The sequence below is a fragment of the Schistocerca americana genome, chromosome 3, assembly GCF_021461395.2.
Source record: "Schistocerca americana isolate TAMUIC-IGC-003095 chromosome 3, iqSchAmer2.1, whole genome shotgun sequence".
Taxonomy (NCBI): Eukaryota; Metazoa; Arthropoda; class Insecta; order Orthoptera; family Acrididae; genus Schistocerca; species Schistocerca americana.
The window spans coordinates 608,337,503-608,353,259 of record NC_060121.1 but is presented as its reverse complement, the minus strand read 5'-3'; the positions used below and the strand labels follow the sequence as shown (position 1 = coordinate 608,353,259).

General features: G+C 47.1%; 1 protein-coding gene across 1 annotated transcript in view; it reads left to right on the top strand.

The window, feature by feature from the left end:
- The window catches only part of LOC124606564, a 101,163-nt gene that overhangs the window by 66,913 nt on the left and 18,493 nt on the right, over positions 1-15,757 (top strand). The window contains exon 2 of the mRNA XM_047138548.1: positions 5,145-5,266. Within this exon, the coding sequence (XP_046994504.1) occupies positions 5,156-5,266 (111 nt within the window). The 5' untranslated portion in view covers positions 5,145-5,155. The remainder of the gene's footprint in view (positions 1-5,144; positions 5,267-15,757) is intronic.

Sequence of the window (15,757 nt, the reverse complement as noted above, 5' to 3'; positions counted from 1 at the left end):
GTTACCTGCGCCACCATCTATGTCCGCCCCAACGCTCCTATTCCCTTCGACATCCTCTCCCACGTCGATCGTACCTTTTCCTCCTACGTGATCGCCACCGACCTCAACATCCATAGTCGTTCCGCTGCCCAGTTACGGCGGTGGCATCGGTTCCTCTCCACCCTTCAAGGCGACCTCGTCCCCATCCCCCAGCATACCCGTCCCGAATCCAACTCCACTCCTGATGTTATCCTCTCCTCCCCCAACCTCCTTGGCCGCATAACGGTGGATGTCCTGGAGCCTATTGGTAGCGACCATCTCCCTGTCCTCCTCACTGTTTCAGACGGTCGTCGCCCTCACCCCGACCCTCGTACTGACCCTCCCCCTAAGTTTGTCCATGACTATTCCCGTGCCGACTGGAATGCCTACCGGGCTACCCTTTCCACCCAGGTCGATAGCCACCCCTTCCCCTACCACCACCCTGACGATGTCACCCATGCCGCCTCCTCTCTCCAGCAGACCTTGTCTGAGGCCGTGGAGGCCCACGTCCCTACTGTCGCCATCCACCCCCACCGTCCTACCTTACCCCCACAGGCTGTTCTCCTCCTCCGTGAATCCCGTCGTCTCTACCGTGCCTTCCTCCGCACGCGTGACCCGGACACACTACGACGCCACCGGCAACTCCAGCGACACATTCGTAATTTGCTCGCGGCTAAGAAACGCCGGGACTGGCGACAGACATGCACCCGTTTAAATGCTACCCTGCCAATCAACTCGTCCAAGTTCTGGTCAGCCTTCCGTCGCCTTACCGGAACTAAACCCTCCCCCTATTATCCTCTTCTCCATGATGATCACCCTTTCCCTGACACCCTTAGTAAGGCCAATCACTTTGCCTCCTACCTCTCCGATGTCTTTTCCATCCCTGATGATCCCCAGTTCGATTACTCCCTCTTCCCGGATGTCCGCGATCGAACTGACACCTCCGTTCCTCCCCTCGCCCCGGGTTTCCAGTACTTGGACAACATTGCACACACGGAACTCAATGCCCCTATCACTACACAGGATCTCATTGCTACACTCCGCACAAAACGCAACACCGCTCCTGGTCACGATCGTGTCACCTACCGTCACCTTCGTGAAGCTCCTGTCTCTTTCCTCTCCACCCTGGCCAGGCTCTACAATGTAGTCCTGTCCACCGGTTACTACCCCGACCTGTGGAAAACCTCCCGTATCCTCATGTTCCCTAAACCTGGCCAACCGCCGTCCGCCGTCTCCTCCTACCGTCCCATCTGCCTTACCTCAGTCTTCAGCAAGGTCCTGGAATCTATCCTCACCCGACGCATCCACCAGCATCTCCGCCAGCACCGCCTCCTTCCCGTTACCCAGTGTGGCTTTCGGCCGTCCTTCTCTTCCGACGACCTTCTCCTTCACCTCACTCATCTCCTTTCTGAACATCTTAATTCCCGTCGCTCCGCAATCTTCCTCTCCCTGGACCTCGAACGTGTATATGACCGCGTATGGCATTCCGGTCTCCTCTTCAAGCTCCAAACCTTCGCCCTTCCCATTAACTACGTCCGTCTGATCGGCTCCTTTCTCTCCCGCCGTCCTTCCTATGTCACCATCCATAACACGGATTCCTACACCTTTTTCCCCTCCGCCGGTGTGCCCCAAGGCTCCGTCCTCTCCCCCCTCCTGTATCTTTTGTACACGGCGGACATGCCGCTGCCGTCACCCCCCGTCCACCTTCTCCAGTTTGCCGATGACACCGCCTTCCTTGCCCTTGCCCCCACCCTGCAACGCTCCCAACGCCTTCTCCAATCCCATCTTGACTGATTCACCGCTTGGTGTAACCAGTGGTTGCTCAAGGTCAATCCTTCGAAAACCCAGGCGATCATTGTAGGCAAAACCACCCCTTCCTTCCGCCTCCTTGATTTCTATCTCACCGTCTATGGCCGTCCCATCGCCCTCACTCCCACCCTTAAGTACCTTGGCGTCACCCTCGACCGTCGCCTCTCCTGGACTCCCCATCTCCGTACAATCCAAGCCAAGGAACGTTCCCGACTCCGTCTCCTCAAGCTCCTTTCCGGCCGTACGTGGGGTCTGGACCCTTACACAATCCTCCACATCTATAAATCCCTCATCCGCCCTATCCTTTGTTATGCCCATCCAGCCTGGCTCTCCGCCCCCCCTACCTTTTATAAATCCCTCCAAATCCTTGAACGCCATGCTCTCCGCCTCGCCTATCGCATCCGTCTCCCCTCCCCCATGTGGATCCTGTATGATCTCATCCCCTTCCCCCACCTCCTCCTTTTCCTTGAAAGGATACGGATCCTGTACACCTCCCGTAAACTCGATCCTCCTCACCCGCTCGTCTCCCCAATCCTCTCCCATCCCCGCCCGCTGCCGCGCCTGTATTCCCACGTCCCGCCCGGTCTCCATCTTTCCACCCTCCTTACTCTCTCCCAAGGTGGCTTCCGCCAGCTCCCCCTCCCTGATGATGTCCTCCTCCCCTCCATCTACCCCTCCTATCAACTTTGACCCTGCCCCACCACCCACTTCCGGTGTCCTTTCCTTTAGGCACCCTCGCTCCCTCCCTTCTCTTCCCTTCCCTCTCCTTCTCTTTCCTTTTCCCCCATCCCCTCCCTCCACCACTCTTCCCCCCGGGCTTCCCCTCCCCCTTCCTCCCTCCCCCCCTTTCTCCCCTGCCCGTGGCATCTCTGCTCTCCCCTCTCCCTGTCCCACTCCCCTTCCTCCTCCTCCTCTCTTAGCAGGTCCCCGGACTCGCACACGCATAGTGAACATTCGCGCGCCGGAGATCATCGCCATCAGTGTCTAGTGTGTGCCGTCGTGTTTAGTGTTCAGTGTTCACCGTCACACTCCCTCGTTCACCAGTGCCATCGTCATCTTCAGTGTTTGTGCGTCGTCTCATCAGTTAGCAGTGTGGATTATCGACGAGTGTGAACGGCTCCGTGTTTGTCTCTATGTGTCTCCTGTTTTATTGCCCACATTCTGTAACTTATGTGTCTTCTCCTGTTTTTTCTGCTTGTATATTCTATGGCTGAAGAGCAGCGTAGTGTGCTGCTGACAGCCTGCCTGTTGTACAGGCTTTAAAATAACAATAAAGTAAAAAAAAAAAAAAACGTTGTTAGACAAAGTGAAATTTGTACTGACGGCTTATTAGTTTATGATTCGAATATTATTACAAAATTTGAATTAGCAATAACAATAAACAAGGCTCACGGTCAGAGGGGGAGGAGAGGAGATGCACAGAATGGTGTGAGGTAATAGATGTAGAAAGCGGAAATGAGGAAATGGACAGAGAGAGGGACAGAAGGAGATGGCGAGAGAGAGGGGGGAGGAGAAGATGGGCAGAGTAAGGGGGGGAGGACACAGACTGAGAAAGGTAAAGAAAGAGGGGGCATGAAAAGATGGACACAGAGAAGGAGAGGAGGTGAAGCACAGAGAGAGGGGAAGAAGGAGGACACAGACAAAGAATAAGAAAGAGGGTGGCGGAGAGGGACAGAGACAGGAGAGAGAAGCAGATTAGGGCGTATATCCAGTTCCCACACATATTGGAAATGCGTGCTTTCTCTTTTCTTTCTTTTCAATTTAAGCAGATTGAGCTACAGTAAAAGAGTGTCCGGGTACAGCTACTTACATATATGTGTGATACCTGACGTGTATCAAAATCTGAAGATTGTAACCGGAGCTATAGTCGAAAAGACATGTGTATAAAATGTAACACAGAAACTAAGGCTTCACAGATTCTGATTCGGTGGAACGTCTGTTTTCTTTTTTATTTTTATTTATTTATTTTTTCTTTTAACGAAATCAGTGCTGTGAAGAGGAAATCAGACCCAGGCCATTGGAGGTGTAGCAAATGTACAGAAGAACAGAGGGGAAAGGATCCGCATTCCCTGTCAATAGGAACCAACCTGGGTTCCGTGAGAACTCACTCAAGGAAACCACTAATACCGACGTTAGGATGGTAGGATGGGCGTCGGAACTCGGCTCCTCCCAGGTACAAACCCAGTGTTTGGACATCTGTTCCACGTCGCTCTGCAGCAGCGTTTGAAAAACAGAAAAGTTCATGTTAATGAGCAAACACTATTTTTGCCTTGTCAAGTTCGGTAACGTTCGCTTCTCTTTCCACACTCTTCATATCTATTTTATTAACAATAATACGGTGTAACCGAGTAATGGTTTGCATACATTCTCTGCAAGCCACTGTGGAGAATATGGCAGTGGGTATCGAAGATATTCATCTGCTTTCCTGTTTCGCTCGCAAATGGAGCTAGAGGAAAGTGAATCCACCACCTTATCTCCCTTATTTAATGTGTCTTTAATATGGGACAACAGAATCCCCTCCAGTCTGTCCAAAATGTTGGTCCCTTTCGTCAGTACCGTTCAGCGTCTCTTGTACTTCTTCATATGTACTACAGCTATAAGCGGCGATACTGTGCGTAGACTGTCATGATTATGGAAAATTTTAATGAAAAGCAAAAAACCTTAGAACCGGATATGCCGGCCAGGGTGGCCGAGCGGTTCTAGGCGCTACAGTCTGTAACCGCGCGGCCGCTACGGTCGCAGCTTCGAATCCTGCCTCGGGCATGGATGTGTGTCATGTCCTTAGGTTATTTAGGTTTAAGTAGTTCTAAGTTATAGGGGACTGATGTACTCAGAAGTTAAGACCCATAGTGCTCAGAGCCATTTTTTAGAACCGGATATAGGTTAACGAGCAGTAAACGTTTACACTTGAAATGTTGAGTGTAACTTGGCTTACTGGTAAGACTACTTTTCAAACAACTGTCCCCCGCTAAGGTGGTGGCCAATTTAGTGGCTGATAACTGTTTCAAAATTTCTCATTTTTCCTTTTTTACTTCAGGTCGCAGTTCCGTCCAAACTCGAAAGCATATTGAAATAAGACGGTTGTATGTGTTTCACGAATAATGGTCGAATTATAATTATTTCAACTTCGGTGGTCCAAAGGGCATCTGCTCTCTAAATGTTTTGATCCCAGGGGACAATACAGTTGGAAGTCGTATCTCATAAAGTCTAGCTTAGCTCTTAAATATCAACAATGAGTATTTTTCCTTTATTTCTGTATGAGAGTGAAATTACGCGCTGTAATCTAAACTGCGTCCACCGTCTGCTGTTGCTTCCAGTTTTCGTGAAGATGGCAGCCAACAGGTTCGTGATGATCGCCCTCGTGGCCGCAGTGGGTGTGGCCCTGGTGGCAGCCAGGCCGCAGGAGGACAGGACCGAGATCAGCAACGAGATCCCTCTGGTGAGTCACAGCAGGCCGCCTGCTCCCCTCCAACACCGGTAATACAGGCTGGTTATAATTACAGCGTGGCTACTCAGGAAGGTCCAGTATGGGGGCTGTAACTGTCGTATGGCAGCGAAACATGGTAGATAGGCTAACGCGTTAATGGGAAACCGATTTACGCTGGAAAAAAAAACAGTTCCAATTTTGGGCTCCAGGTGCAAATCTGGCGCTGTGCTGCGTCCAGTGCTCATACTGAACAAACTGTGTAAGTGTCGGTTGGTAATAAAATCAATATAATTCCTTTGTCACTTCTTTGACCTTTCATGCCTTTGTCCCATTTCTGATCCATTACATCTGGAAATTTTTCTATGCGTCTTTCCAGCATTCACCTCGCCAGTTTAGTACCTGGTGGCCAAAATTGGAACTAATTTTTTCCAGGGTACAACGGTTCCGCCACAGCCTATCTACCACATTTTTCTGTCATAGGATAATTACGTCCCTCAATGGACCTCTGTGAGTAGCTGCACTTTCATTATAGCCGTCACGCATATTGTGACAAACTATTCGGCACCACAGCTTCTAGCAGACCACCGCACACGACTTTTTTTTGTGCGTTGTTTTTGAAATTCATGTAAACAAATATCAGCTCTCTTGTTACCTCTCATTGACTGAGAGCTATGAATACAGTTAGTGACCACCAGCTACTCTTGTGAACTACTTCCGCTCAATAAAAGGTGAGTATTTTTTGCATTTCTGTTGTTGCTGTGGTCTTCACTCCTGAGACTGGTTTGATGCAGCTCTCCATGCTGCTCTATCCTGTGCAAGCTTCTTCATCTCGCAGTAAATACTGCAGTCTACATTCTTCTGAATTTGCTTAGTGTATTCACCTCTTGGTCCCCCTCGACGATTTTTACCCCCCACGCTGCCCCCCAATACTAAATTGGTGATCCCTTGATGCCTCAGAACATGTCCTACCAACCGAACCATTCTTCTAGTCAAGTTGCGCCACAAACTCCTCTTCTCCCCAATTCTATTCAGTACCTCCTCATTAGTTATGTGATCTACCCATTTAATCTTCAGCATTCTTCTGTAGCACACATTTCAAAAGCTTCTATTATCCTCTTGTCCAAACTATTTATCGTCCACGTTTCACTTCCATACATGGCTAAACTCCATACAAATACTTTCAGAAACGACTTCCTGACACTTAAATCTATACTCGATATTACCAAATTTCTCTTCTTCAGAAACGCTTTCCTTGCCATTGCCAGTCTACATTTTATATCCTCTCTACTTCGACCATAATCAGTTATTTTGCTCCCCAAATAGCAAAATTCCTTTACTACTTTAAGTGTCTAATTTCCTAATCTAATTTCCTCAGCATCACCCGATTTAAATCGACTACATTCCATTATCCTCGCTTTGCTTTTGTTGATGTTCATATTATATCCTCCTTTCAAGACACTGTTTATTCCGTTCAACTGCTCTTCCAAGTCCTTTGTTGTCTCTGACAGAATTACAATGTCATCGGCGAACCTCAAAGTTTTTATTTCTTCTCCATGGATTTTAATACCTACTCCGATTTTTTTTTTTGTTTTTTTTTTTTTGTTTCCTTTACTGCTTGCTCAATATACAGATTGAATAACATCGGGGATAGGCTACAACCCTGTCTCACTCTGTTCCCAACCACTGCTTCTCTTTCATGTCCCTCGACTCTTATAACTGCCACCTGGTTTCTGTACAGATTGTAAATAGCCTTTCGCTCCCTGTATTTTACCCATGCCACCTTCAGAATTTGAAAGAGCGTATTCCAGTCAACATTGTCAAAAGCTTTCTCTAAGTCTAAAAATGCTAGAAACGTAGGTTTGCCTTTTTGCATTGTTAATTAATATTTCCACCCATTTTATTCACAAATTGAGCGTGCGCACATTTCATTTTTATTTATTTTCACGTAAAGTTCCGTGGGATCAAATTGAGGAGCATATCTTCTAGGTCACGGAACGTGTCAGTACATGAAATTAAAATATAAAAGTAGTAACAGATAAAAATAAAGTGTGTATGAACCCGAAAAAGTCAATCCATAAGTTTAAGTAAACGGAATCAACAGTACAACAAGAATCAGACTAATTGTTCAAGACACTCCGCGACAGAATAGAAGGAGCGACACATGAGGGAACTCTTCAGTTTAGATTTGAAAGCGCGTGGATTACTGCTAAGATTTTTGAATTCGAGTGGTACCTTATTGAAAATAGGTGTAGTAGTAAACTGCAAACCTTTCTGCACAAGAGTTAAACTTCGGATGGTTCAAATGGCTCTGAGCACTATACGACTTAACTTCTGAGGTTATCAGTCGCCTAGAACTTAGAACTAATTAAACCTAACTAACCTAAGGACATCACACACATCCATGCCCGAGGAAGAGTCCGATCTAAATGCAGGTTTGATTTCTGCCAAGTATTAACTGAGTGGAAGCTGCTTATTCTTGGGTGTAAGCTAATATTGTTAACAAGAAATGATTGCTTAAATGGCTTTATGTATGCTGTCATTAAACTAATTTTATTTTCAACGTCTCTAAAGGAATGACCCACGACTTCCGACGTAATGACCCACTTGAGTATCACTTACAAGCCGCGGATACCCGTAAACCAGTGTTGTATCGCTGTAAGCAATGTTACCCTTGTATTGTACTGTATTAAACCAAGGACCTAGAAACGAAGGTAAGCCTTCATCCCGCCGTAGCCCTCAGTGGTACACAACACCACAGTAGAGTGCTGCAACGCTCAATGTTTGACTGATCACGGCTCGCCTGTTGACGGGGCGACCGAGCCGCTCGTGTCCGGCTCCTACGACTCTGCTCTGTCACGTACTCGCACCATGTCTGTTGTCCGGATTCCGGACACGCGGATAACCAAGCATGACCGGTCACCGCTGTCGTCTCACCTCGCCTCGCCCTGGCTCGCTGCACTGTACTGTACAAATCCAACGCCTCTCCGTCTCTCTGTCTGTCTCTCTCTCTCTCTCTCTCGCTCTCTCTCTCTCTCTCTCTCACACACACACACACACACACACACACACACACACACACACACACACACACACACACAATGTATTTACCTCTGTCTCTCTCTCTTTTAATACAAAAATAACGTTTCCAAGAACGGGTACGTGACGCAGCTAAATTCATAAAGCACTTGGAAAGTAAAATGATATTACAACACAATCGCGGATAGAAGACGAGTCTCATTTCCAAACGGAAGATACACTCCTGGAAATTGAAATAAGAACACCGTGAATTCATTGTCCCAGGAAGGGGAAACTTTATTGACACATTCCTGGGGTCAGATACATCACATGATCACACTGACAGAACCACAGGCACATAGACACAGGCAACAGAGCATGCACAATGTCGGCACTAGTACAGTGTATATCCACCTTTCGCAGCAATGCAGGCTGCTATTCTCCCATGGAGACGATCGTAGAGATGCTGGATGTAGTCCTGTGGAACGGCTTGCCATGCCATTTCCACCTGGCGCCTCAGTTGGACCAGCGTTCGTGCTGGACGTGGAGACCGCGTGAGACGACGCTTCATCCAGTCCCAAACATGCTCAATGGGGGACAGATCCGGAGACCTTGCTGGCCAGGGTAGTTGACTTACACCTTCTAGAGCACGTTGGGTGGCACGGGACACATGCGGACGTGCATTGTTCTGTTGGAACAGCAAGTTCCCTTGCCGGTCTAGGAATGCTAGAACGATGGGTTCGATGACGGTTTGGATGTACCGTGCACTATTCAGTGTCCCCTCGACGATCACCAGTGGTGTACGGCCAGTGTAGGAGATCGCTCCCCACACCATGATGCCGGGTGTTGGCCCTGTGTGCCTCGGTCGTATGCAGTCCTGATTGTGGCGCTCACCTGCACGGCTCCAAACACTCATACGACCATCATTGGCACCAAGGCAGAAGCGACTCTCATCGCTGAAGACGACACGTCTCCATTCGTCCCTCCATTCACGCCTGTCGCGACACCACTGGAGGCGGGCTGCACGATATTGGGGCGTGAGCGGAAGACGGCCTAACGGTGTGCGGGACCGTAGCCCAGCTTCATGGAGACGGTTGCGAATGGTCCTCGCCGATACCCCAGGAGCAACAGTGTCCCTAATTTGCTGGGAAGTGGCGGTGCGGTCCCCTACGGCACTGCGTAGGATCCTACGGTCTTGGCGTGCATCCGTGCGTCGCTGCGGTCCGGTCCCAGGTCGACGGGCACGTGCACCTTCCGCCGACCACTGGCGACAACATCGATGTGCTGTGGAGACCTCACGCCCCACGTGTTGAGCAATTCGGCGGTACGTCCACCCGGCCTTCCGCATGCCCACTATACGCCCTCGCTCAAAGTCCGTCAACTGCACATGCGGTTCACGTCCACGCGGTCGCGGCATGCTACCAGTGTTAAAGATTGCGATGGAGCTCCGTATGCCACGGCAAACTGACTGACACTGACGGCGGCGGTGCACAAATTCTGCGCAGCTAGCGCCATTCGACGGCCAACACCGCGGTTCCTGGTGTGTCCGCTGTGCCGTGTGTGTGATCATTGCTTGTACAGCCCTCTCGCAGTGTCCGGAGCAAGTATGGTGGGTCTGACACACCGGTGTCAATGTGTTCTTTTTTCCATTTCCAGGAGTGTATGTTTTTCCTTTCATTAATAGGAAACATTAAATAAGTGCTGTCCCTGTAATCTAAAAGACAACCATCTTCATAAATAAGGCATACAAAGAACATTAAACATTTACAGACGTAACTTGTCATTTTTTTCACTTGTTTGCAACAGAAACAAAATTATAGTTATTGTTGATCAGCAGTAAATCACTAACGCGTTCCGGATTTAATTGGCTGCGGCGATTTGTTAGTAACATGCTGGCTTTACTAAAGCATCTTGCATTACGTCAGCTTTTTGCTGGTATACATAAAATACGTCTTGCAACTGCAGACAGGCCTGGCAGATCTGTTTCATGTCTGCTCCACCACTTTAAGATGTCAACATCATTGCGGATGATCTATTGTTCCTCCATTCCTTGAGACGATCTCTCTTTCAGGGTGGTGATGACACAGTACTTGAAGGATCTACGATAATAAACAAAAGAGACAAGTAATACAGAAACGATGTGGAAATCATCGAAACGTTCCTGTAAAAACGAGGTGTTTTACGTTAATGAAATATTATACGAATTATATAACATTCCCGTTTCTCTATAGTACATTATCCACTAACTATGCAAAAACTATTATATTAGTGATTTCATGTTGTACCTGCGTAAGTAGCACACATTTGTCGCACATTGCTAAGAATTTCCTGCTTTTCATTTATTTCAAGCATATTAAGATCACGGAAATACGGCCAAAGAAACGTAACAATTTTATGTCTGGAAGTGATCACAATCCTCTCACAAACGAAAGTCAAGGCTCGATTTTTAATCCTTTGTACCTCCTGTTAAAAAAATACATATCTGTTAGTACACATCAATTACGCTAGTTAATTATAAATCTATCGCCTATCATAATGAAACAGTGCTTTTAACTGCAGTAATTACTCGCCTGACAGTCAGTGTCATTGACACTGCAAATCTATTGCAGTTTGTGAAACCAAAGAAGAACTGACTAGATTGTCCGTTATTTTTCGCCTTCTAATTCATCTGTGTACTCTTTCAATATACTCAAAAAATGCACAATTTTTCCTGCTAGCTCATTATCATATCCTTCCAATCTGTAAGCGGAGTCCTTTTCCGTCAGCAAAGCAGCAACTTCGTTATACTGAATGTGTAAGGATTCCACCATAGTGTATGTACAAGCTGCTCCAGTGTGTGCAGACCTCTTATTTTAACTATGATTTCAAAGACGAGCAGAGGTCACTTTTCTTAATGTACCTTACAATGCATTTCGCAGTATTTATTGTTGATGCGATGTTCGGGGCATGATTTAACAAGAAGTTATCTTCATCGAAAGTATGGCTAAGTGCTGTGTTTTGACAATGAACAGCACAAGGAATCCTTTCGTGATTTTCCAAAGCCTGTATTACATTGGCACCCTGGTCGGAGACCAAAACAAAACTGTGCGACATGTCCGGCGCAATGTCCGAATCAGCCTTCCTCTCTTCAATTTCTTTCATAATATTTACTCCCGTCTTCTTAACGTCCGGCAATTTTATTGTAAATAAAACATTGCTCACAAGAGACCAATCTGTGTTAATGTAATGTGTTGTAAGCGTCAAATAGTGCACCTGATTATGCGAATCAGTACACATATCAACTGTCGCCGCAGAGGTTTTATTAATGACTTCCGCAATATCAGAAGGCATTATGCTGTTTCGTATTGCATCAGCTTGTTCTTTGACATGTGTGCTTACAGTAGAGGGATGTGGCATGATATCTGCCACGTTAACTTCTCCATAATGCGCACCTAGATGTATTAATTCTTGGCCTAGTTCTCCGAAACCTTCACCGGAAACAGCATTAAAAGGTCTCACATCTTTAACACACATTCAAACACACTTTGCTGTAATACTGTTTTTTATTACTGCCGGTATCCCTGAAGGAGCTGTATCTTTGTGAGGTTTCTTGCAACCGTGTTTCTTTAAATGAGTGGTTCCCAACTGGAAACACAATAATGTGGAGCAGTTTATGCAAGATACGTACCCAGTAGACGCACTGTTTTCGTCTACAGCCAACAGAAATGTACTCCATACTTGGCTTTTTAGACCTTCCTGTTTCTTCAGTGTGTAAACATTCGTTTCAATCCTACGTCTTACTGCACTGGCTTCCTCGCACTGCATGATCACAGAGAGAGACACACCACAAAAGGGAAACCTGTACTGGCTACTGTCTCACACGGATAATGACATGTGTAATGTGTTTGAAGTTACGTGCTATGTATTCGGTCACGGCATCTATGCTCGGTTACTAGAACTAGTGCGGGCAGCCTATCCAGCTAGGTTGTGCTCGCCCCATCTCGTATTTTGTGCTCGTTTACTCGGTCATGCAGGTCTCTGCACCACATCAGGCCACGGCAGTCCACCCACCCCACCGCCGCCTCACACCGAATCCAGGGTGTTTGCGTGGTAGATTAATTTTGGTGCACGCTTACGTGGGTTTGCACAGCAATCGCCGACACAGTGTAATGTGGCGGTATAAGGGGAATTAGCCCGCATTCACCATGATAGATGGTAAACCGCCTTAAAACCCATCCACAGGCTGGCCGCCACACCGAACCTCGACACTAATAATACGCGGGGCGGATTCGTGCCGGGGACTTGAACGCTATCCCCCTCGGGAAGCAGCGCGTTAGACCGCGCGGCTAGCTGGGCGTCCTTTACGTAATCCTTACTGCATCTATCCTCAGTCCAACCTTCTGCACTTTGCGGGCACCGTCGGTAGATCGTTACGGTACTGGCGTCTCCCACTATTTAATTGCTGTCAACAGGAGCTAATACAAAGATTTGTGATATGTCGTAGAAGTTGATACACTACATTGACAGAAATTGAAAGTCTTATGCCATGAAGCGCCAGTCCGATATTTATCAAACTTTGTTCGAATGTTTATCATGTAACCAATATCAAATAGTTAAGTTTCCATTCCATTCTTAAATAAGATCAATCATCAATATCTGTATGACTCCGACGGGTACGAATCAAATCTTGTATATGCTGTTGCATCGAAGCAAACTTTAGAATGCCATCTTGAGGATGCTTTCCGTAGTTGAAACACAATCTATTTCATTTCATTTATCGCTGGCTGGCAACTGGTATGGAAGTCTACGTCAACCCATTGCATCCCATTCATGTTCTGCGGGTGACGAATCAGGTAACAGGAAGTAATGGGTCTGTACATTCGTCAAGGTATTCGTGGTGTGAACTGTACATTATCCCACTGCAATATGCCGTTTGGTGCCCTGGTCTGAAAGAGATGGCAACGCGGTTTAACATTCTGGCCACATACTGAAAAGTCTTTGTACACTGAATACGCGTTTTAAAATGTAATAATAAAATCAACTGTTATCTCTTCTGACTGAGGATTAAATAACTGAACGTGTCTTGTACAATGCCCGCTATAACTTCGGTATACGATTAAGAAGCCAAGCAGTGCGAAATAAAAAATAAAAAAATAAAAAAACAGAAGAAAACTAGGCTGGGAATCAAAATTTCGAACTCGAGTATCTAACGCAAAAGACTGCCCACTCCAGTGACTCGGCAGCACAGAAACGTAGTATTGAATGAAGATACTTGTCACACATTTGAATACAGTGTAGCCAAGTTGCCTTTCTTTGACGTCAGTTTTCTACCAAAAATAGGCACGTGACGACATTTTTGCTGTCCGTGCGCAGGGAATCGCGCTGTGGCGTCCGAGTGCACGAATTTTGGCAAGCCACGGCACTCCACCTAGTCGATTCCTCGAGTAGTGCTGTTACCACGTACCCTGTGGAACGAACTCTGGTAGACGTGTTCGGAAAGCATCAGTGGAAATATAAGAGACAAAGAAAGCTTGATCTGGACGTGGACTTCTTCTCAGACCACTCAGTGGTTTAGCAGGAAAACCGGGGTCGAGGGCCGGTTTGGCACGGATTTTTACACTACTGGTCATTAAAATTGCTACACCAAGAAGAAATGCAGATGACAAACGGGTATTCATTGGAAAAATATATTATACTAGAACTGACGAGAAATCAGTACACAGAACAACCACCTCTGGCCGTAATAACGGCCTTGATACGCCTGGGCATTGAGTCAAACAGAGCTTGGATGGCGTGTACAGGTACCGCTGCCCATGCAGCTTCAACACGATACCACAGTTCATCAGGAGTAGTGACTGGCGTATTGTGGCGAGCCAGTTGCTCGGCCACCATTGACCAGACGTTTTCAGTTGGTGAGAGGTCTGGAGAATGTGCTGCCCAGGTCAGTATCTTTCTGTATCCAGAAAGGCACGTACAGGACCTGCAACATACGATCGTGCATTATCCTGCTGAAATGTAGGTTTTGATAGGGAACGAATGAAGGGTAGAGCCACGGGTCGTAACACATCTGAAATGTAGCGTCCACTGTTCAAAGTGCCCTCAAAGCGTACAAGAGGTGACCGAGACGTGTAACCAATGGCACCCCATACCATCACGCCGGGTGATACGCCATTATGGCGATGACGAATACACGCTTCCAATGTGCGTTCACCGCGATGTCGACAAACACGGATACGACCATCATGATGCTGTAAACAGAACCTGGATTCATCCGAAAAAGTGACGTTTTGCCATTCGTGCACACAGGTTCGTCGTTGAGTACACCATCGCAGGCGCTCCTGCCCGTGATGCAGCGTCAAGGGTAACCGCAGCCATGGTCTCCGAGCTGATGGTCCATGCTGCTGTAAATGTCGTCGAACTATTCGTGCAGATGGTTGTTGTCTTGCAAACGTCCCCATCTGTTGACTCAAGAATCGAGATGTGGCTGCACGATCCGTTACAGCCATGCGGATAAGATGCCTGTTATCTCGACTGCTAGTGATACGAGGCCGTTGGGATCAAGCACAGCGTTACGTATTACCCTCCTGAACCCACCGATTCCATATTCTGCTAACAGTAATTGGATCTCGACCAACGCGAGTTGCAATGTCGCGATACGATAAACCGCAATCGCGATAGGCTACAATCCGACCTTTATCAAAGTCGGAAACGTGATGGTACGCATTTCTCCTCCTTACACGAGGCATCACAACAACATTTCACCAGGCAACGCCGGTCAACAGCTGTTTGTGTTTGAGAAATCGGTTGGAAACTTTCCTCATGTCAGCACGTTGTAGGTGTCGCCACCGGCGCCTACCTTGTGTGAATGCTTTGAAAAGCTAATCATTTGCATATCACAGCATTTTAATGGCCAGTAGTGTAGTTATCACCACTAAATATTTGCTTCATTGTAATTTATAGCAAAAAATGGAGCAGAACTTAAAACATCGCACTTCATGTTAGTACAAAATCTGTACTGTTTGCTTAACTCAATATCAGTAACCCATGCAAACCTCCGTACTTGTCCGCTAGCGCCATCAGACAGTGGTCTGTTGTAGCTGCACCAACAAGTGCTCGAGCTGCATGAATGATATAGCTGCAGTACGAATGTCTCTCTTGGAGTGTTCGCATGTGAGTTGCTGTGTAAACTGTGTGCAGTGGTATCATGCAAAGATTCTAACGAATGTGGTACAAATATTAGGGACACAGTTCCGACGTGCTGAATATGGAAATCAAATCGAGATCTAGAATACAGTGTTAGGGATACACTATATAACATAACAATTCTGAAGTATAATGGAGATGATATGACATTACGCTGGATAGATTTGCTGGCTTTGAAGGACAGGAAGAACCTGAAGCGGCAGGCGGCTGTTCAAGGAGTACACGATGTTCATCTCCGGAGCAACAGGAACAGTTTAGTCAACATGACTACGAACTGTCTCCACCCAAACAGTCAAGGCTCAGTGT